The sequence below is a fragment of the Orcinus orca genome, chromosome 11, assembly GCF_937001465.1.
Source record: "Orcinus orca chromosome 11, mOrcOrc1.1, whole genome shotgun sequence".
Lineage (NCBI taxonomy): Eukaryota > Metazoa > Chordata > Mammalia > Artiodactyla > Delphinidae > Orcinus > Orcinus orca.
This window is the reverse complement of record NC_064569.1, coordinates 93,878,357-93,901,001: the sequence shown is the minus strand read 5'-3', so window position 1 is coordinate 93,901,001 and position 22,645 is coordinate 93,878,357. Positions and strand designations below refer to the sequence as shown.

The 22,645-nt window shown below is 52.2% G+C and overlaps 1 protein-coding gene across 3 annotated transcripts in view; it reads right to left on the bottom strand.

The window, feature by feature from the left end:
* Nucleotides 1–6,964: 6,964 nt before the first annotated feature.
* Nucleotides 6,965–22,645, bottom strand: part of SYNGR1 (synaptogyrin 1) — a 28,946-nt gene continuing 13,265 nt past the window's right edge. Inside the window, exons 2-4 of one of the 3 annotated variants that reach the window (XM_004279499.3) lie at nt 16,435–16,672; nt 14,887–15,026; nt 6,965–10,802 (exon numbers count right to left, since the gene is read on the bottom strand). In XM_004279499.3, the coding sequence (XP_004279547.1) occupies nt 10,581–10,802; nt 14,887–15,026; nt 16,435–16,672 (600 nt within the window). In that variant the 3' untranslated portion in view covers nt 6,965–10,580. Of the gene's footprint in view, nt 10,803–12,898; nt 13,654–14,886; nt 15,027–16,434; nt 16,673–22,645 lie in introns of those variants that run through there. The other 2 variants (XM_004279500.3, XM_049693823.1) reach the window with 2 other exon arrangements.

Below are 22,645 nucleotides of genomic sequence, written 5' to 3'. Positions count from 1 at the left end.
GGATAAGTTTTATGTATATATATACGTATATATACATACATGTATGTATGTATTCTTTTCCAGATTCTTTTCCATTATAGGTTACTACAAGATATTGAATATAGTTCCCTGTGCTATACAGTAGGTCCTTGTTGTTTATCTATTTTATATTTAGTAGTGTGTATCTATTAACCCCATGTTCCAAATTTATCCCTCCCTTCTTGGACAAGTTATTTAATTTCTCTGTGCCTCAGTTTCATTATCTGTAAAATGATGATAATAAGAGTACTCACTCTGTATGGATATTGTGAGGATTATATAAAGTTAATATAAAGAAAGCACTTAGAACAGTTTCTGGCACATTATAGCACCGTATAGTGGGAGCAGTGATTATGATAATATCGAATAGTTATATCTTGGCTGCTGGCGTTGAGAACAGACTGGAGGGGGCCACGGTGGAAGCAGGGACGATGGTGGAAGCAGGAGAACGATGAGAAGGGCTTGGACTAGAGACCACAGCGGAAATGGAGAATTAGGAAGAGCTTACAGCATTTGCCAATGGATCAGATGTGCAATATGACAGAAAGGGGAACCAAGGACCGCGCCAAGGATTTCCCCCTGAACATGCGGAAGACGGAGTTCACTGAGCTGGGGAGTCTGGGTTTCAGGGCGGAACGTCAGCAGGACTTGGGCTTTGAGTATGTTAAATGGGAGATGTCGACGCGTTATCTCCGTGTAAAGGCGCTTGGATCTGCAAGTGACCTGAGCTGGGGGTGTCACCTTGGGAGTGGTCAGTATACGGTGGATGTTTAAAGCCAACAGACCAGATGGGCTCACCCAGGAAGCGAGTATGGATTGAGAAAAGGGCCAAGGATGGGTCTGGGAGTCTGCCATGTTGACGCTAGGGCTCAACCGATGCCACCACCCAATTGATGTGACTTGAAAAGCCTGCAGACTTTGGAAAAACTTGAGTAAAAGGTTTTTGGTTTTGTCGGAGCTCTCTCAAACCTTTGAAGTAGCGTTTCTAGGACATGTATTGGGACAGGCTTGGGAAGACAGCAGAGATGGGTAAGCCCAGAGGATGGATGGGTACCAAAGCTGAAGCGTTTGCTGATCCAGAAATATTCCGAGCCGGGGGAATTGTTGCATAAAACAGCCTTTAAGGACATGTGAACTACTGAAAGTGTATAAAAATATTTCAACAAAAAGCAGCAAAGTGGCTAAGAGCATTTTTTTTTTTGGCCGCACCGCCCAACATGCGGGATCTTAGTTCCCCAACCAGGGATCAAACTCGCGCCCCCTGCAGGAGAAGCGTGGAGTCTTAACCACTGGACCACCAGGGAAGTCCCAGAGCATGGGCTTTTTGTTTTTTATAAATTTATTTATTTATTTTCGGCTGCGTTGGGTCTTCGTTGCTGCGCGCGGGCTTTCTCTAGTTGCAGCGAGTGGGAGCTACTCTGCGTTGCGGTGCGTGGGCTTCTCGTTGCAGTGGCTTCTCTTGTTGCGGAGCACGGGCTCTAGGCACGCGGGCTCAGTAGTTGTGGCTCGCGGGCTCTAGAGCGCAGCAGAGCCATGGGTTTTGAAGTTGGGTGCACTATGGTGCTTCAGGCTCTGCCCCAGTGTGACGCTGGCTCTACCCAGCTCCTCCTCAGTAGAATGGGATCAGCTTAGTGCCTCTATCCATAGGCGTTGAAGAAGTGACATAGATAATACAAAGTGCCTAGCATAGCGCTGGCCCTAAAAGAAATAAACAGTTTTCTTCCTTTTTTTTTTTTTTTTAATCGGGGTATAGTTGTTTTACAATGTTGTGTTCATTTCTACTGTACAGCATAGTGACGTAGAGTTCCCTGGGCTATACAGCAGGTAAACACTGTTTTCTTCTATACCTACTCCCACTCACACTTGTGACACTAAAAGTGTGGGGTTTCTCCCACACTGACCAATTCTCTGACACCAGCTGGGTGTCCTAACCGAACCCTATTCAGTTCTGACACTATCCACCTGGAGTTAGGGTCCCATCCCATAAGTTAGGGGATCAGTTCCACAGACTGCCTTCACTTCAGAAACTATTTCTGACCTACTAGATATAAATCAGAGGTTCCCATGACCCCCTCCTTGTGTTCAATAATTTGGTAGAATGGCTCACAGAACTCCAGAAAGTACTTTACTTATTTTTACCTATTTATTATAAAAGGATACATCTCAGGAACAGTCAGATGGAAGAGATGAATAGGGCAAGGCATGTGGAAGTGGGTACAGGGCTTCCATACCCTCTTCAGGCCTGCCATCCTCCCAGCACCAACCTACAAGCTCTTGGAACCCCTTTGGTTAGGAGTTTTATGGCGGCTTCATGATGTAGGCATGATTGGTTAAATCATTGACTGTTGGTGATTGAACTCAATCTGCAGCCCCTCCCATCTCTCCAGAAGTCAGGGGGTAGGGCTGAAAGTTCCAACCCTCTAAGCACATGGTTGGTACCCCTGGAACTAATCCCCCATCCTTAGAGGCTTTCCAAAAGTCACCTCATTAACATCTGCTCAGGTGTGGTTGAAAGGGGCTTACTATGAATAATAAAAGACATTTCTTTTACCCATATCATTCAGAAATTCCAAGGATTTTAGGAGCTCTGTGCCAGGAACTGGGACTGGATGAAGACCAAATATGTATTCCTTCTGTTAGCACAATATTACAGGCCCACAGTCAAGTGTAGCTATGTACTTGACAAAGAGAGTAAAAGGAGAAGGAAAAAAAAGATTCAGAATAGAATAAAGGGGAAATGGAGAGGGGGGCAGAATCAGTATTCTGGGCAGGGCTGAACTCATGGGCATGTGACCTGTGCAGTCACACAGAGCCCTGCTCTCAGAATGGACCCAGCTTTTGGTTTAATGCCAGCATACGCCATCTTGAAATTCTTAATAATTGACCTTGTTTTTTTTTTTTTTGCGGTACGCGGGCCTCTCACTGTTGTGGCTTCTCCCATTGCGGAGCACAGTCTCCAGACGCGCAGGCTCAGCAGCCATGGCTCACGGGCCCAGCTGCTCCACAGCCTGTGGGATCTTCCTGGACCGGGGAACGAACCCGTGTCCGCTGCATCGGCAGGCGGACTCTCAACCACTGCGCCACCAGGGAAGCCCTACTTGAACTTGTTTTGTAACAGAAGTCGAATGGGACGCTGATGCATGTGTATGAGCGGAGAAGATACACCACGTGGCAGCAAGCAGGCTCTGGCCATCAAGAACAGCAGGAAAAAAAAAAAAAAAGAACAGCAGGCAGTGGGCGGTATGGGTGCTGAGCAGTTGGCCTGGCCACCCCAGTGCACCCATTTGGCTGGGCAATCTGGGACACCGTGGGGCTGCAAGGGGCCGGGATCTGAGCCCAGATCGGCAGCAGTAGAAGATGGTAGCAGTCCACCAAGGCCGTGGTGAGAGAAGGAACCCCATATGGAAGAGCCCGTTCTGTAGCATCTACACAAATATAAGCTCTGCGGCCTAAGTCTGGGACAGGAGCTGCCAGCACTCACACAGTAAGATGTCAGCAAATTATCACAAAACTAAAGGATACACATGGATGTTGCAATAAAGCATATCAGGGAGCCATCAGAATTCATTAGAGCTAGAACCTCTGGTTTTAAAAACCGCTGCAGCATTGCAAAGCAAGTATTCACAGGCTTAGAAATACAAATTAAATTTAAAGATCATATTCTTCAGAAAAGAATTCTATTTTCACTGAAGTTTCATTATTAATGAAGAAGGCAATTTAAAATTAATTTTTCCTTGTAATCGAAGATAGAGCAAGCAAATGTATAAACAGGTTATTAAAATTATATACAGGGACTTCCCTGGTGGCGCAGTGGTTAAGACTCCATGCTCCCAATGCAGGGGGCCCGAGTTCAAACCCTGGTCAGGGAACTAGATCCCCCATGCATGCTGCAACTAAGAGTTCTAATGCCACAACTAAGGAGTCCGTGAGCTGCAACTAAGGAGCCCGCTTGCCTCAACTAAGACCTGGCACAACCAAATTAAAAAAAAAAATTATATACAAATCATGAAGTCACTCAGTTTCTTATACAACTTCCACAAGTTACAGAAAATGTTAGGGGAAACATTAAAATGTCACTGTATAACTTTACATATAAAATTAAATTCAGACATATGAAATTGGTTTGTATGAAGAGTTAAGTCTTTTTAGAAAAATTGTTCCACAAGAATCATCAGTTCTAGATGTACTAATATTTGATATATTTTGAAGTAGTTTATCAGAAATTTCTCCTAATGTGACAGCCTATAAAATATTCTTAACAACTCCAGTAACAACTGCATCAGCAGAAAGATCCTCAAAATTAAAAATTATAAAAAATTATTTGTGATCTTGCATTTGCCAAGAATGACTGTCATAGCTTTTAATTATGTCAATGGAAATGAAGTTGACAAAAGTATGTTTTGATGACTTAATAAATGAATTTACAAAAAAGTAAGCCAGAATAGTTTAATGATCAGATATCATATTAACAAGGTATTATTATTTATTGTATTATATAAAATTATGACAATAAAAAATTTATTTTTCAATTTTAGGTTTATGGTGTTACTCATGTATCACTATTACCTCTTACTTATCATTATAAGTAATAAAATGGGCTTCCCTGGTATCGCAGTGGTTGAGAGTCTGCCTGCCGATGCAGGGGACACGGGTTCGTGCCCTGGTCTGGGAAGATCCCACATGCCGCGGAGCGGCTAGGCCCGTGAGCCATGGCCGCTGAACCTGCGCGTCCGGAGCCTGTGCTCCGCAACGGGAGAGGCCACAACAGTGAGAGGCCCGCGTACCACAAAAAAAAAAAAAAAAAAGTAATAAAATATTTTGAAAGGAAAAATCTTTATATTTTAGTACCTTTAACTGCACTATTTTTTTTTTAACTGCTTTTTGAACAAGAGGCCCTGCGTTTAATTTTGAACTGGGCTCTGCAAATTATGTAGCGGCCCTGATTCTGAAAACTAGTATTTTTTTCAAGGGTTTTCACACTTCTGCAAATTGTCCTGCCTCAGGCTTTTACAGACTTCCCTCCAGTCCAATGAATGGCCACCACGTGATAACTTTCTAAAACCCACATCACAGTGTGGAGCGCTGGTCATCTTGGAAGGCTGACGCTCTTCACTGTGATGTCCTGTTCATCCCCTTTGGGGCGCAGTCTTCTCCACCTGAGACACTTTCCTCTGAATCGCTCCCCCACCCCCATCCCAGATGGCAGATCTGAGTCCTTCGATGTCAATTTTTGAAGTCCTTTGGCAATATGTGACAAGTGGTAACTGTAAAGGGTGGAGGGAATACCGGAATAATGATGACGAGGACAGAAAGTGCAAATAGAGGACGGTGTGACTACTAAGTGATCACAATTCCATTAATCTTCTTGAAGACTGAGGGGAAAGGCTGTTACAGGTGAGCCCCGGGGTCAAGCAGAAGCTAGCGGGCTGGAGCCCGGCCCCACTGTGTCCCAGGGGTACGCTTCCTCTCGCCGGGCTGCGGGTGGGGGGACAGCAGCCTCAAGGGCGGGCCTTCCACGGGTGGTGGGGCTCTTCTGATTGCGAGCAGTTGCGGCCTTCAGGCCTCCTTAAAGCAAAGCAGGACAGAACCTGGGTAGGCTGAAACCTGCGGTTCTCCACTTTCTCCTGGAACTCGCGCCTCTTCCTGAGTCTCCGCCCACCCGATTGACCAGTCCCTCTGCTCCATCGCCGAGGGAAGCAACCTGATTGGTTTGGTCATAGTGTGGGGTGGGGTGGGGGGCGGTGCTTTATAACAGCCATGGCGCCAAGGCCCTGGGACCCATCAGCCTATGAAGGGGCGGCCCGTGGATCAGGTGTTCACCTCTGTCCAATCAGAGGCCTAGAGGCTATTTCCCAGGCCGGGACTACTGCGGAATTTGCAGAGAGCAGGGGAGTGAGCGTGGCCAGCACCATAACTGACAGGTCCATACTGAGAGCCAAGCTCACCTGCTCCTCCCTGCCAGCCTGACCTCCAGCACTTCCAGTACTTGGGAGGTGTTCTCACACCTACCTCACCCCTCTTTACTCAGTCCATTATTTACTGATCTGCTCCTCCGTCAAACTTCTTCCACTCTTCTCATTGCCATGGTGACCTTCCTGTCTGAACACTGGGCAGCAACCTCGACTGCCATCTCACCACCGGAGTGGTCTTTTTAAAGAACACACTGGTACGGTCACTCGCTCTTCAGTGGGTTCCACACACTGACTCTGAACCAAACCCCTACGCAGGCCTCAAGACCCTGCGCCGTGCAACTCGAGTACCCTCCACGTTCTCTCTGTTGTCCGCCACTCTCAAGCTCTTCCCCGGACAGGACAGCGTTTTAGTTCCTCTCCAGAATGCTCACCAGCCCACCTTCTTGCCAGCGAACCCCTGCTTATCCTAGACAGCTCAGGTTAAGAGTCATCTGCTCAGAAGGGCCCAGGTCTAAACCGCATCTTCTGACACTCTCAGCACTTCACACAGTTGAGATTTTTGCTTGCACGTTGGTTTAACGTCCATCTCCCCTGCTGGAAGACCACCTCTGCAAGGGCAGGGGTGTCTACCTGGTTCAGTGTTGAACTCCTAGGGGCCAGCACAGTGTCTGGCACTTTACAGAGTCTGAATAAATCCTGTGGCAGCTGAGGGCCACTAACTTTAAAAACAGCGCCCTGCAAACATGTGTACGTAAGAGCATGGGAATGGTCTGGAAGGAATGAGGCCAAGCTAATCTTGGCTGCCTGTGTGGTTGGGGAAGGGACCAGGAAAGGGAGTGGCGATGGGGTGTGCGTGCATGCACACATGTAAAGGTGAGGGGCATTGGCTTCATCCGTAATGACTTTACTTTTTACTAAACATTAATGAACAAATAAAGCATGTTCCAGGTCAGGGGAGACAGAGGGGATGGGCAAATGCCAAGCCACACCCACCAAGAACCAAAAACACACCGTGACACTCTGCAGTCCACTGGTGGGTTTGGAGTCTTCACTTTATTACTATGTCACCAGAAGTCACCACCTTCACTTGGTTCACCACAAATGGACGGATGTCATAGAGGAGGGTGCCATGGGGCCACTGGATTCACTCTTGAGACTTAACCAGGTGGTGGGGGAGTCCAGAGTGGGGGCCCAGGATGGGGACTGCCATTCACTGCACACACACACGCACAGAGATATATTTGTGGAGCCTTATATTATACATCTTATATATAGAAAATATATATATTTATACTATACACAGGCCGTAACGCTGCGGGAAGGGCCAGGGCACCCAGACAAGGGTTGTGGGCACCAGGGGATGGCGAGCGTCACATCAAGGGGCAGCGCTGGGAGACGGATGGACAAGTCCATCCTCCCACAAACTCTTGGGAGGGGTGCTCCCCCTTTGTGCTCCTTAGAGAATCAAAGGGGTCTTGGGCCAAGGTTGGGGGCTCCCGGGGGGTAACGTGGGGGGAAGCCTGGGACCCCCAACAGTCTTCGAAGATCAAGAACCACCAGGGAAGGGTGGAGTGGGGAGCAGATGCCAGCACCCTGGGAGTTAGTCCCTCAATTGTTACACACCCAGGTGGACCAGATGCCTGTGATGGAGCAGGATGAGTGTCAACTCGGAGGCAGGAGACCTGGATCCCGAACCTCTGGCTCTGTGCTTGACTTTGGACAAGTCACTGTCTTCCTGGCCCAGACTCTACCACCCCTAAGCGTCCGTGCAGCTCTAAACTTGTGTGGAACCCAGTTTTCCTTGGCCCTCTCTTGCGCTTGACGGGAGGAGGGAGCCCAAACTCAGCAAGGTCGGACTGCAGGGGTGCCCTTCTCCAAGGAAGGGCTTGGAAGCAAGGGGGAGGCAGAGGGGGGCAGCAGGGAGGGAAAAGGGGATACCGCTGGCCTGTGAGCACAGGCTCTAAGCTTGGGGTCCCCAGGGGGCTGTCGTCAGCCAACAGAAGGAGCAGGGCTTCCCCACCAACCACTCAGCAGGGGAGTCGGGAGCCCTGGGTCTCAATCAACTCCCGCCCTGCAAATCTCTGCTCCTGTTTCTCACCCCCGCCGCAGCACAGCCTGACCACGGGACCCTGTCTGGGCAGCACCCCAGGACTAGTGGGGAATGCTGAGTGAGGTGATTCAGCAGCCCCCCATCCTGGCAGGGCCTTGTAAGTTTTCCCATTCTGGGGCGGCAGGTAGAGTCTGTAATAAACACCCAGCGACCGGGTAAAGTTTAAATGGTATCCTGCCCTCTAGCCCAGCATCACCAGCAGCTGGTCGGTGCCCAGGGGAAGAGATGGGCAGCACCCTGGGGTCTCCTGGTGCCCATCAGCAAGGGATGTTTTTGGTGGGGAGTGGGTGAGGGAGAGGACTTCTCATAGAATCCTATGTGGGCACAGAGCTTCTCTCTGCCAGAAACACACCCACTCCCACCCTTACCTTTTTCGCAAACCGCTGCTCTGGTACCGGTTCCACTGCTCAACCTGGCAGATACCAGAGCCCCATCCTGTCCCCACTTGGGCCACCCAGGGGGAGAGAACCATAGATAGAGCCCCTTCCCCAGATGTGGAAAACTGAAGTCAGCAACAAGCAGCTGTCACTTGGCTGCCTGGGGTCCTCTCCCGTCACCGCTGCCCCTTGGGAGGACTTGACCAGACCTGATCCATGCTCCACTGCTAATTCACGTGCTGAGCCTCAGTTTCCCCTTAAGTGGGGACAACGATGCTACTTCTCTGCCTAGGAAATTTCCTCTCCTTCCCTCATTGCCAAGCTAACTGCTGCCCATCCTCAGGGCCCCTCCTTGGGGAGCCGCAGCCCGTCATGCACTCGCATAGCGCCTCACCCCTGTAATGGACCCTGGATACAGCTGTCGGTTTAATGCTCACCTCTGACGACTGTCAGCTCCTTGAGGGCAGGGACCCCAGTCTCTATATTCCCAGCACAGATGCCCCATAACTGCTGAATCAACAGGCAAGTGAACAAATATTACCTGCCCCTTAGGGTTCTCGTGGGGGCTGGTGGTGGGAACACCCAGCACCGTGCTGACCTGCAATCCCAGGGCCCTGCTTCCCGAGGCACTGGCTGGTGGACGCTGGGCCCCAGGTCTCCCCACACCTCTCCCCTCTTCAAGGCCTCCCCAACCCTTAAGGCTCAGTGGAGAGCCCACGTTGTGTAAGAGTCCCTCCCTGTCCCCCACAACCCTCCCTGTGCCTTTGAGGACACCTGCCACCCTCTCCCCTACAGCCTGTGGCCTCCCGGAGCCTTCCACGCCCCAGGGGCTCTCACCGTTCATCTTGAGGACAGTTTGTCCCGCGACAGCAACTGCAGGCTGGCCTTGCGGGGTCTAGAGCCCCTGTCTTCCCATAGGGAGACCGGCCATTGGCAGGCCTCCTGGAAGGCTTTGGCTTGGCTGTCCCAGCCCCTGGGACCCTGGCTGACCCCAAATGAGGGAAGATGACACAGTGTCCCAGATCAGTTCTGTTTCCTGGGAGGTCACAAGGGCAGGGAATGGGGCACCTGCTGGATAGCTGGGACCAAGGAGACCAGGTAGCAAGCCCAGCCCTGCCACTCACTCACTGTAACCTTGGGCGACGTGCTCCCCATCCAGGCCTCCTTGTCCACTCAGCCCCGGGCAGGGACATAGCGAGCCCCTCCGAGAGGCGGGGACAGTGGTCAGTCGCCAGGAGGCCACAAAGGCGTGCTGGAGCTCCTGGCGGGATACGCGCAGCACGGAGCAGCACACGGGAGCCAGGCCCGCCCTCTAGGCTCTCCCGCCCTGGGAGGTGGCCAGGGGAGGGGCTGGCGGGATGTGGGGAGAGGGGCCTGGAGGCAGGGCTGTCCCACTTGAGGGAACAGTCGGGGAAGAGCAGGCCCCTGGCTTGCAGCAGAATCAGGGTGTCTCATGGGCTGAGGTCCCCAAGCCCTCCCAGAGTGACGGTAGCACTGAGCGGTGGAGCCCCCAGCTCGGGGAGGGGGGATGGTGGGAAGGCCAGGGGACAGCAGGTGCTCTGCAGTCGGGGGCCTGGGCTTGGCCCCATCTCTATCACTGGCTGCCTGAATGACCCTGGGTGAGTGACCTTGACCTCTCCAGGCCTCAGTTTCCTCAGCCATAAAATGGAGACAGGCCAACACTCCTAGCAGGGCAGTTGTATCACTCCTAGTGGGTGACAGCCCCCAGTGTCCTGTGGGTGCTCACACCCTGCAGCCAAACCTTCCCAGCATCCTCCCGGTCTAGTTTTCTCTCCATTCCTACTTCTGGTACCAGTAGGGCCTCCTCCACATCTCCTCTTCCCCATTTCCAGGGACCATTTGTCTTTCAGCACTCATGCCAAGCACAGGCCTGATATACAGTAGGTGCTCAACGAACGCTTGAAGACACAAGGAACGAATGCAAACACCCCAGGGCCCTGCTGGACACACCTGCACACACATGTGGATACCCCCCCAACACCTCACTGCCCCATCCCACCCGAGCTGCCCTGGACCTCAGTGGAACCACCTGGAGGGACCGGGTAGGGCAGCCTGGGAGGGAGAAGGGGGCCGGGTGTGAAGGGGAGCAGGGGGCAGCTGGGGCAGGTCACAGGCAGGCAGGGGGCAGGCGGTCACTGTGGCTCAGTAGCCCTGTGACTGGTAGCCCTGGGGCTCGGGCTCAAAGGCGCTGGCCGGCTGCTGGTAGGTGCCACCCATGCCGGCGGGGTCTGGCCCGGTGCTGGGCTCCACGTAGGGGGCGTAAGGCATGCTGGAGTCCTGGCTGGGGTCCATGTAGTCCTGGGAGAAGAGGGCCGAGTCTGCGCCAATCTGGTACCTCTGGAAGGCCAGCACAGCCTGGCCCGCCTGGGGACGGGGGTTGGCGGGGACAAGGACAGGCGGGAGGGGACGGTTAGGGGAAAGACAGACAAGAGCACTGGGTTAGTAGAGGTTAGTCCACAGGACACGGGCAATAGAGGGTTAAATATCCTCAAAACACAGAAGATGAAACAAGCTTGACTGGGAAGGAAGGAAGGCCGTCCTCGAAGCCAGCCCAGAACCACACTCTCTAGCCACAAAGAACTTCAGAAATCGCCTGCCCTATGGCCCCTAATCCCAGAGGTCACTCTGGGTCAACAAAAATTCTAGAGTCTTCATTTTGGAGTGTTAAAATGCCCCCAAGGCCCACAGCATCCTTCTCAAGATGTGTTCTTAGGGAGTTAGATGGAATGGAGAAAAAAGTTTTTGGTAGGACAGAGAAATGTCGGCATCTCCTAAAAGCTATTCTGTCTCTCTTGCAGTTAGGCATAGCCATATGACTAAGTTCTAGCCAATGGGTCACCCCCAGGTTCTCTGTCCCACCCTTTGACCTGATGCCTGGAATGCAGGTGTGATAGCGGGCGCTCTAGTTGTCATAATGGACCATGAGGTCCATGAGCCAAATTGTAGGGATGGACGAAGCCTGGGTCACTATAGACTTCTGGAGCCACTATGCCAGCCCTGGACTGTCTTCCCAGGCTTAGACTTTGTTTAAACCACTGTCATTTGTGATTTCTGTCATTTGTCGCTGAACCTAATTCTAACTGAAATGCTTCACCAAACAAGTTTGGGAAACTGAGTTAAATAGAAGACTATAGGACTTGTCAGAGCTTTGACTAATGACTAATATATGCTGGGATCCCCAAGGGGAAAACTATGGCAAGCAACATTTGCCAACCTTATCCGACCACTGAAGCCCTTTTTTCACAGGACCCAGTTGGGAAAGACTTGTCTACCGCATAAATGCATAGGCGGGAAGTTCTTTTCCAGTAAAAGCAGTTACATTGTTATGAAGGACAATGACACTGATCACACCAAGCTAGGGAATAAATTAAATCTGTCATTAAACGACAATGTTTATAGGTTTGCACTGAAAGCCTTCTCCAGAGACCTTCCCAATCCAGGTAATCTGCCTGTGATGGGAAAATGCTAATGTTCTACATACCCTTGTTTGGGGACTGGGAAGACTGAGGCCTAGAAAAGGGTGGCCTCATGGCAGTCAGTGCCAGAACCCAGACCTAAACACAGGGGTCCTGCCCCTTCCCAGGCCACGGCCCTCCCCACCTCCTTCCTTTTGATCAGCCTGCTGACAAGGCACTGAGTCAACCAGGAACCCAAAAGGGTCAATGGGTGAGAGGCAGGCGGCAAAGGGCCAGGGGCCTGGGAAAGGCAGACCAGACCTCAAGGAGGTGGGCTGAGGAAGTTAGGAGTGGCCCTCCTGTATTTTCCACTATGTTGGTAAGAGGTCCTGGCTGCGGGGGCACTCGGATGCAGGAGCCTGGAGAAGCAGGGAGGTGGAAAGTCCCCCCTGGGGTACCAGAAACGTTGTCAGCACCCTTGAGCCATCAGTGAGCCCACAAGAGCACAAGGGGAATGAATGAATGAATGAATGAGTCCCTGAGAGGAACTTCTGCAGACCTGGTCCTCCCACAGCTCCCTGGCTCCACTGGTGTCTGCACGGAGGCAGAGGGCTGGAGCAGATGACCTCTGCAGACCCTTCCAGGAAGGGGCCTCTAGCTACAGGCACCTAGTGCTATATCTGTGGTCACTCCTCCATCCCCACTGAGTCAAGGCCTCCCTTAGCCAGCCAGTTCAGAGAGCCACAGACAGGAGCCATGGAGGGGTGTGGGCCCCTGCTGGACTGGGGTGCAGAGGTGAGGCTGGGCGTTCTGTTCAGAGCCCAGGGACCTGGTGGTCCACCTGGCCCTGCTTCTTCAGAGCAGGTGCACTCTCTGTGGCATTTCCACCGTGCAGTGCTTTGCCCTGGGGGCCAGTTTGTACTCCAGGGCAGCAGAGGGAACCTGTGTAGAAATGGGGGCCAAGGTCCTTTGGAAGAACAGGGATTCACCACATGGGAATCACTCCCAAAGTAGAGATTATGAAGGTGTCCTTGACTCCTTGGAGAGAATGAATGAATGAATGAATGAACAAAAGAACCTACATTTATTGAGCATCTCTGTGCCAAGCCCTGTGCCAAGCTTTGTTTCATCTGTGCAACAGCCCTGAGAGGCTGGTCCATTATCACTCCTCAGTCCAGGGAAGTAGACTGAGGCTCAGAGAGGTGCACAGGTCTGCCCAGGGTCACAAAGCACACGAGAGCAGAGCCAGACCATGAGTATTCTGATGTCCTGGGCCAGACCCCCCTTGGCAGCCAGCCTCCATGGCGACTGGAAAATCGGCCTTCATGTTGCAGCCATGGGACGGGCTCTCAGCCCACAGCTCGGCACCCTGACAGCCCATGTGTGGAACCACCTCCAGCCCCTCTACAACCTGTGCAGTACATTTGGGGGAGGTTTTGGTTTGTCTGTCTTCGCCTCCCCAGGATGTGGGCTCCTGGGGCCAGGGACCACATCTGATTCATCACTAGGCACATAACAGTTGCTCAATAAATGTTTACTGAGTGAACGGACACATGAAGAATAAACAAAGGAGGCAATGAGCGAATGGTGAGTCTTAACTGGCCCCTCTAGCCAGCTTTCCACCGCCCTGCACGCCCTGGCATCTTGGCCAGTCCAGGAAGTGGGCTGCCCCCCAACCTTGCCACTGGGCATGATTAGGGCTCCCTGCCTCTGGAAGCCGGGTGGGCCTACGGCTGTGCTGAGCTGGGAAACAGCGTGCTGTATTCCTCCTGGAAGGTAAGGTCCTTGAATCTCCGCACGGCCAAGGCTGCGGTCAGGCTCTGCCAGGAGACAGCAAGGGTGAGGCCAGCGGGGAAGAACAGGGAGAGGCAGAGGTGCCGGCAGAGAGGCTGACTGCAGTGGGCTGGTGGGCACCTGTCAGTCAGGCTTTCAGACCCACCCCTGGAAGTCCTGGTGTCCAATCACCCACTCCTCCTCTGCGAGCCCCGCCCCCAAGAGAAAAGGGATAGCCAGGAGCCCACAAAAAAGGAAGGAGTCTAGGACAGGCCCAGGAGGGCAGCGGGGACAGGGAAGGCTGGTTGCAGCAAGGCTTCACAGGAGGGGTCAGGACAGCTGGAAGGTCTGGAGGGAAGGGGGCACTGTCAGAGGGGAGGTGAGAACCCTTGGGATGTGGCAACGGAGCCTACGTAACCCCAGATATCTGCAGGAGGGAGACGAGAGAAGAAAAAGTAAATCGAGAGGACCTGGAACCAGTGGGAAAGAAGGACCAGCCTTGCTGTCACGCTGATGGGTGCTCAACACCACGTGGTCTAGAGCCTGCAAAGGGGTGACCTCTGGCCAGTGGGGCCCAGAGACATGCTTTTTTGGACCCACACAATATATTTTTTGAAACTTGAACAAATTGCTAACACATAAAGATCAGATTTCTCATAGAAATTCAGACTTCTGGGCTCCCTGGGAAAACAGGAAGACCTGGCCTCTGTGGGTCCCCATTACTGCTCAGAACAGGGGCCGGGCAGAGGGTACCCTTTCAGGACTGTGTGCACATGCCACCCGGTCCACTCACGCCTTCTCACATCCTGCCTGACCCGTGGCCATCTGCGTTTGTGACACACCCCACAGCAAATCCAATCTCCCCACTTTACAGATGGGAAGACAGAGGCCCAGAAAATTAGAGGCAGCCCCACGATTTGACCCAGGTCTCCTGACTCTCTGCTTGGGCTCCTTCCCTGCCTTGAACCTCAAGGCCTTATCTTCCCATCTAGGCCTCAGCTTTGTCATCTGTAAAAGGGGACAGTAACTACCTACCACCCAACTATTGGAGTGGCTGGTGGGGGGAGTCCATTACCACAGGAATGGTGCTCTGCACCAAAGCCAGGGTCTGCCACCACCACCTGACTGTCTTTGCTGGACAGTCTCCTTCCTCAGGGAGCAGCCCCGCCATGAGCGTTTAGGAGGGAAGCAGAACAGAGTCCATGGCTATGCTCAAAGGCCACCAGCCCGGGAGCCTGGCTGGGGCCGGCGAGTGTGGGCTGGGTGGGCGGTATACTCACCCACGTGAAGATGGAGAAGAAGGAGAAGGCGATGGCAGCCCGGGCCGCGTCTGTCCCTTCGTTCAGCAGGCTGTCCTTGGAGACCTGCCACTGGTTGGCCAGGTAGCAGAAGCCCACGAACCACAGGAAGGCCCAGAAGGCTGGGGTGTGCGCGGGGCCAGGCAGACGCCCGCGCGGGGAGAGAGGGCGAAGAGGGAGGCGATTGGAAACCGAGGAACGGGGGACGTTCAAGAGCACGTCTCCCACGCTCCTCCACCCCCAAAGGGAGAGGGGGTGGGGGTCAGAGTGGGGAGAGCACAGGCAAGGTGCAGGCGGAAACAGAGAGGCCGGTCAGATGCAGAGCGGGAGAGAGACCACAGAAAGGAACCAGCCAGGCCGGGAGCAGATCCAGGGAGGGCCGGGCAGTGAGAGGGAGGGAGACACAGAGGGGAGGAGAGACAGAGAAAAGTCAGTCAGCCTCGGCCGGCGTGTCTCTAACCTCAGCCAACACACATTTCCTGGCTGAATCCCTGACTGACCCATGGTCCACCCTGAGACCTGCAGCTCTCTGGGGGAAGCGTCCACCCAACCCTGCAGCCTCCCAGAGAACTGGGCAGGAGAGGATGAGGGGACGCCGGGGCCAGCAGGTCAGAGTCTCAACCACTAGTGTGACTGCAGCCTCACAAGGCCCCGAGGTTAGTGAGGGGCCCTTGGAGAGCCGAGGTCTGGGGAGTTTAGTGGTGCGAGCCCTGTGGCAACAAGATCTCTAGATGCCCACAGTCTATCCATAGAAGTCCAGAGCTGCTCAGGATAAAAAGCGTGTGTGCCGGGGGTGGTGCCTAGAGCCCAGCCCCTCCCAGAGACACTGCTGGGGAACCCAGGGGCTCCATGGAACGAAGTTTGAGAACCACTCATGTCATTCTAGTTCCTTCGAGTCTAAGGGACCCCGGGCCTCACTGCCTGCAAGCCAGGCACATCCTGAGAGTCCTGGGGCCAGGAAGTGGGGGGAGGTCCCAGCCAGACACCTGAGACCACAACCCCAGGCCAGTGACACCAAATCCAAGCACCCTCCAATCAGTCTCTCGGAACTCATGGGGACAGAGACCAGGGTACTTCTGCCAAAGGCCATTTCTGAAGGGCAAGGGTGGCAGGTCACGGTGGCTCCCCAGCTCCAGGTCCTGACCCTCCCGGGGTACCTACTGTGTGCTAGGGCCTTCAGCCATCGCCTTGCTTACTTCTCACGGGGCTCCACCAGGGAAGGGGCCAGAGGAGGCCACTGAAAGAAGGGGTAACTCCTCTGGTCGTTGTGCTCCCCTCCCCGCGTGAGCTGTGGGCTGTTCTGGGGTCTCAGGCCCAGCCCTGGTCCCACCCTTCCCTGCTGCCAGCCCTGTGACCCCAAGTCTGTCTCTTCACCTGCCTGTACCTCAGTTTCCCCATCTGGAAAATAGGGAGAAGGGTGGCAGCCGCCTCCCAGGTGTGCGTGAGGCTGAGGAGGACCACGGCCAGGACAGCCCCCTGCGGACTCTGTTGCGCTGGGGTTGGGGGGTGCCCACTGGGATGGGGGCTCACCCGAGACGCCGATGTCAGACAGGACGGCCTTCTTACGGTCCTTGACACTGCTGATCTGTGGGAAGTACACGTCCAGGGCCAGGTAGAGCAGGCAGGTGAGGAAGGCAAGCACGCCCACGGTCACGCCATAGCCGCAGGCATTGGGGTTGCGGTTGTAGATGCAAAACTCCTTGCTCTCTGAGGGGCTATTGAGGTAGCCCTCATTCACGATGGAGCCGAACACCACGATGGAGAACACCTGCGGTGGTGGGGGAGGGGCAGGGGCGGGCGTGAGACCCCTCCCAGTACCAGCCCCAGGGGAGGGGAGGGCTGCCAACCCCCTCGGCCCGCTGCCTGCCTCTCTGTGAGCCCTCTTCACCCCAAACAGCCACAGGGCCGGTGTTAAGCATGCATTTCAGAGGGCAGGCCCAGAGAGGGAAGGGAACTTGCTTGGGGTCACACAGCACAGGCGGGGGTCAATCGCCTTCTTCTTCAGCTGCAGGCACTGAGGACCCTCTGACCACAGATGTGGCCCCACTCCCCTTCCAGCCAGGTGCTGAGAGGTCTTCCTGGGCCCTGATACCACAGTTCCTCTAGGACTGGACCTGGCCTCCCAGGAGAAGAGGTCTCAGCCCTCTGGGTGGTAAACTGCCAAGCCAGCAAGCCCCCAGCTGATTCCCCCGGATGTGGGCACGTGCCCAGCCCCATTCTGTGCTCCCCTCTGCTCTGCAGAGCCACGGGCTGTTCTGGGGTCTCAGGCCCTGTCCTTGGTCCCACCCTTCCCTGTTGCCCAGGCCCTGACAAGTGGAAAGAATGATAAATGAAAAAAATACAACAGTCACAATCCTGTCAATTACAGAGCAACAGGTCAATTACTTGCAGGACCCCAAGTGTAACATGTGTTACCTCCTTAAGTGCTCCCCAACAACTTCCAAGACAGGTCTATTTCAGCTGGGCTGGCAGCCAGCAGAGGTGGTCCCCTAAGACCCCACCTCCTGGTATTCCGCGTTTGTGCAATCTCCTTCCCCTAGACTGTGGGCTGAGCCTAGCGATTTGCTTCTAAACAAACAGAATACGTCAAAAAGTGACAGGATGTCGCTTGTGCGAGGAGGTTACAAAGACCTGGCCTCCATCGTGCTCACCCCCTCCTGACTCCTCTCACTTGCTTGCTCTGATTGAAGCAGCTGCCAGGTTTTGAGCTGCCTTATGGAGAAACACACGCAGCATGGAACTGAGAGGCCTCCAGTCAACAGCCAGCAGGGAACTGAGCCCCGCGGCCCACAGGGAACGAGTCCGGCCAGCACCATGTAAGTGAGCTTGACAATGGATCCTCCCTCAGCCTTCAGATGAGACCGCAGCCCTGGCTGACACCATGATGTGAGAGGCAGTGGCACCTCGCTAAGCAGATTCCTGGCCACAGAAACTGTGAGATAACAAATGTTTGTTGTTTTAAGCCACTACATTTTGGGGTGTCTTGTTACACAGCAGCAGCTAACGAGGACAATCAGCATATCGGCATTTTGCAGATGAAGCAGGGGAGGTATAGGTATTGGTGAATGTGCCCAGAGTCACACAGCTGGTACGTGGCAGAGCTGGCTTCAAACCCAGGGACCTGACTCTGAAGTTCATGCTTTTTCCTCCTACCTCTCGCCTCCCCAGAAACTATGATTATGAGGAGGCCCAGACCCAACTGACAAACACACAAACAGGAAAACAGAACCTCAGATGTGGCCTACAGTGAACTTGAGGTGCAGGCTGCAGAGCGTTTATTGTCCATTGTCCACTTCACTTTGCTTTCCAACTTTTCTATAATAAGGAACTAGAATTTCAATATGACCCAGACACGTTTTTGTCCTTAGCTAACACCCATGATGGGAAGTGACTCCAGCGCAGGTGTGAGAAAAAATATAAGCAGCATCATTTTTTAAATTGTATCTTTTTAAGATGTCTACACTTTACATGGGTTTTATAATGTACTGGACATATTAGTGTAGCAGTAATATATATAAAACAAATCCACATTTCTTATTGAAGTATAGTTGATGTACAATATTATATAAGTTACAAGTATACAATATAGTGATTCACAATTTTTAAAGGTTCTATTCCATTTATAGTTATTATAAAATATTGGCTATAGTCCCTTGTTGTACAATAAATCCTTGTAGCTTATTTTATACGTAATAGTTTGTACCTCTTAATCCCCACTAGTAACCACTAGCTTGTTCTCTGTATCTGTGAGTCTGCTTCTTTTTTGTTATATTCACTAGTTTGTTGTGTTTTTTAGATTCCACACATGAGTGATACACAGTACTTGTCTCTCTCTGTCTGATTTATTTCACTAAGCATAATGCCCTCCAAGTCCACCCATGTTGCTGCAATGGCAAAATTTCATTCTTTTTTATGGCTGAGTAGTATTCCATTACATATATATACAACATGTACCACATCTTCTTTATCCATTCATCTGTTGATGGACACTTAGGTTGCTTCCATTTCTTGGCAACTGTAAATAACGCATGAACATTGGGGTGCATGTATCTTTTCAAGTCGGTGTTTTTGTTTTTTTCAGATATATGTCCAGGAGTGGAATTGCTGGGTCATACGGTAGTTCTATTTTTAGTTTTTTGAGAAACCTCCATACTGTTTTCCACAGTGGCTGCACCAATTTACATTCCCACCAACAGTGTATGAGGGTTCCCTTTTCTCCACATCGTCAACATTTGTTATTTGTGTTCTTTTTAAAAAAATATTTATCTATCTATTTATTATTTATTTATTTATTTTGGCTGCACCGGGTCTTCATTGCAGCATGCGGGATCTTTAGTTGCAGCATTTGGACTCTTAGTTGCAGCATGCATGCAGGATCTAGTTCCCTGACCAGGGATAAAACCCGGGCCCCCCGCATTGGAAGTGTGAAGTCTTACCCACTGGACCACCAGGGAAGTCCCTATGTTCTTTTTGATGATAACCATTCTGACAGGTGTGATATGATATCTCATTTTTGTTTTGATTTGCATTTCCCTGACGATTAGCGATGGTGAGCATTTTTTATGTGCCTGCTGGCCATCTGCATTTCCTCTCTGGAAAAATGTCTATTCAGGTCTCCTGTCCATTTTTTAATCAGGTTTTTTTTTTGATGTTGAGTTGTATGAGCTGTTTATATATGTTGGATATTAACCTCTTATCAGTCATATCATTTGCAAATATTTTCTCCCATTCAGTAGGGTTGTGTTTTTGTTTTGTTCATGTTTCCTTTGCTGTGCAAAAGGTTTTAAGTTTAATTAGGTCCCATTTGTTTATTTTTGCCTTTATTTCCTTTGCTTTAGGAGATAATTCCAAAAAAATACTGCTATGATTTATGTCAAAGAGTATTCTGCCTATGTTTTCCTCTAGGAGTTTTATGGTTTCCAGTCTTACATTTAGGTCTTTAATCCATTTTGAAGTTTATTTTTGTATATGGTGTTAGAGAACACTCTGATTTTATTCTTTTCCATGTAGCTCTCCAGTTTTTCCAGCACTACTTATTGAAGAGACTCTTTTCTCCACTGTATATTCTTGCCTCCTGTGTCATAGATTAACTGACCATAGGTGCGTGGGTTTCAAATTTACGTTTAATGGGAGGACTGATTCAAAAATTTTTCCTGAAGGACGGCATGAACTAAGGTTTGGAGACCGCTGGTTCATGACACTTGTGTTAACAAGGATTTTGACCCAAATGTCCATGAATGGATGAATGGCACATCCATACAATGGAATATTATTCAGCCATAAAAAGGGACAGAGTTCTGATATATGCTGCAACGGGATGAACCTTGAAACAGGTGAAGAAAGAAGTGAAAGAAGCCCAGACACCAAAGGTCAGTATTATGATTTCTTTTATGTATCATACCCAGAATAGGCAAAACAGGACAAAAAGCGGACTAGAGGTTACCGGGGGCTGGGGGAGGGAAGAATGAGGAGGGATTACTTCATGGGTATGGCGGGTATTTATGGGGTGATGAAAAAGTTTCGAAACTAGACAGGTGGTAGTTGCACAACATTGAGAATCCACTAAATGCTACTGAACTGTATACTTTAAAATGGGTTATTGTGGGTAATATGAATTTTTCTGCAATTCAAAAAAAAAAGAAAGGATGCGGGGGGTGCTGTGTCCTGGTTCAGCCACGGGCACTGAAATGGGCAGTGGTGGCCTGTGAGCCACACATGTGCCAGTCCTGATTTGGGAATGTACATGTCACCTCAACCTGCAGACCAGTGCAGGCCTCCTGGCACACAGCTCTGCCCGGTCACAGGCTCTGCATCTTCACAATCTCCGCATGGAGCAGCAAGGGCAATTCGTACTGCCCCCAATTGACAGAGAAGGAAAACTGAGGCTCAGAAAGAGAAGGTGACACTGTTGTCAGGGTACAGGCTGAACTTGAACCCAGGTCTCTTGAACCTCAGCCCTACGCTCTCTTCCACCTGACCAAGCTGACCCTCAGCCTCAGGAGGTGGGCCCTGAAGCAGGCGTGACCCTTTATTTCCAGAGACCCAGGGGATCAGTAGGAAAGCATCAGTGTGATGGGAACAGGCCGTGGGACTGGAATGGCAAGTCTGGCGTTCAGGGGCACAGGAGGGGAGAGGCACGAAGTCCAGACTTCAGAGCAACTGTCAAAGGGACCCCTGGGCTACTGACAGCCCAGACAAGCAATGAAGATGCCACTGGGAGACAAAGGCGGGCTCTGACAGCCAGCTGCCTGGGCCGTGCACTGCACAACTCCAGGGACTACCACTCACACAGCCCCTTGGGCCTGTGCACCAAGACAAGTCCAAGGCTCCTACCAGAAAACTGCCAGGCTGGGAATCTGAGGCCCAGTCCCAATGTCATCAGACATCACCAATCCAGCAAAATGGAAAAGTCTCTTGATTAGACAGAGACTTCAGACACTGAGGAGTCACACAGACCTGCTGGATTCAAATCCCAGGCCTGCTGCTCATGCTGTGTGGCCTCAGGCAAACGACTTAACCTCTCTGAGCCTCAGATTGGTCCTCTGTAAAAATTAACCTTCCCTCCAGGGCTGATGGAAGCATTATACACAAGTACACAGAGCAGAGCAGTCAGGACTTCGTTAAGGGTTAACTCCCTTCTCCAGAGGCCCTGGGAGAGAAGACACGCTCCCTGGGGGCTGGAACAAGGGTGGACCCCCTCCCTAAAGCAGGCTGAGTGGAGGCGTGGGGGCAGCAGGTGGGTGGAAGTCCGGGCTTTGGGGACAGCAGAGGAGGAAGCATTAAGACGGGCCCTCTTGGGGGAGAGGAGCAGGGAGTCCTCAGAGACGCCAGGAGGAAAGTGCTGGTGAGGGCGTGTCCCCAAGAGGGGAAGGAGCAAGATTAAACAGCCTCCTGGACCTGACCCGTCGAACTGGCAGAGCTGGCATGCCAGCTCCCTGCAGCCCGTCCTTCAGCCCCTGGGCTCCCCGCCCTCCTCTCCGCCCACGGCTCCCTCCTGCAGACTTGGGCCTCCGTCAGGCATTCATCACAGGTCACAGGCTTCTCAGTGCCTTGCACTGTGCTGGGAGGGGGCGTCAAGGGGGACCACGTCCGTGGAGCCCCTGCTGTCGGGGAGCTGACCATCTGGAGCTACAGGAGTGAGGGGGCGAGAGCCTGGCCCCTTGTCTAGCGGGGTGACCTTGGGCTTAACCTCTCTGAGTCTCAGTTCCCAACAACAATGGCACCTAAACCACTGACATTTTGTGAGGAATAAATGAGGTCCTATGTGTAAGGAAGAGCATGTGATGCAGAGTAAACAACCAAAAAATGCCAGACTGACACTAAACAAGTGGAAAAGATAATTGAGGCAATGACCCACGGTGGCAAGTGCTGGGAAGAGGTGGCAGTGGTCAGGGGAGGGAGCCCTGAGCAGTGACCTCTGAGCTGGGCCAAGAAGGAGCCAGCCCTGCACAGATCAGGGGAAGCGTGTTTCAGGCACAGGAACAGAAGGGGCAAAGGCTGAAGGTGAGGGAAGGAGCACGGCTGGAGCAGGGACCAGGGAGCTGGGGCTGGAGGAGGCAATGGGACAGGAAGCGGCAGGGAGGGCAGGACCTGGTGGGCCACGGGCACATTGGATTAAATGCGGTGAGAAGCCACAGGAGCAACGAGATCTGGGTCTATGGATCATGGTCCCCACCCTGCAGAACGAAGGTCACCTAAGTGCCCCCGCCCCCAATCCCCAGCCCTGGGCCTTCTGGACACA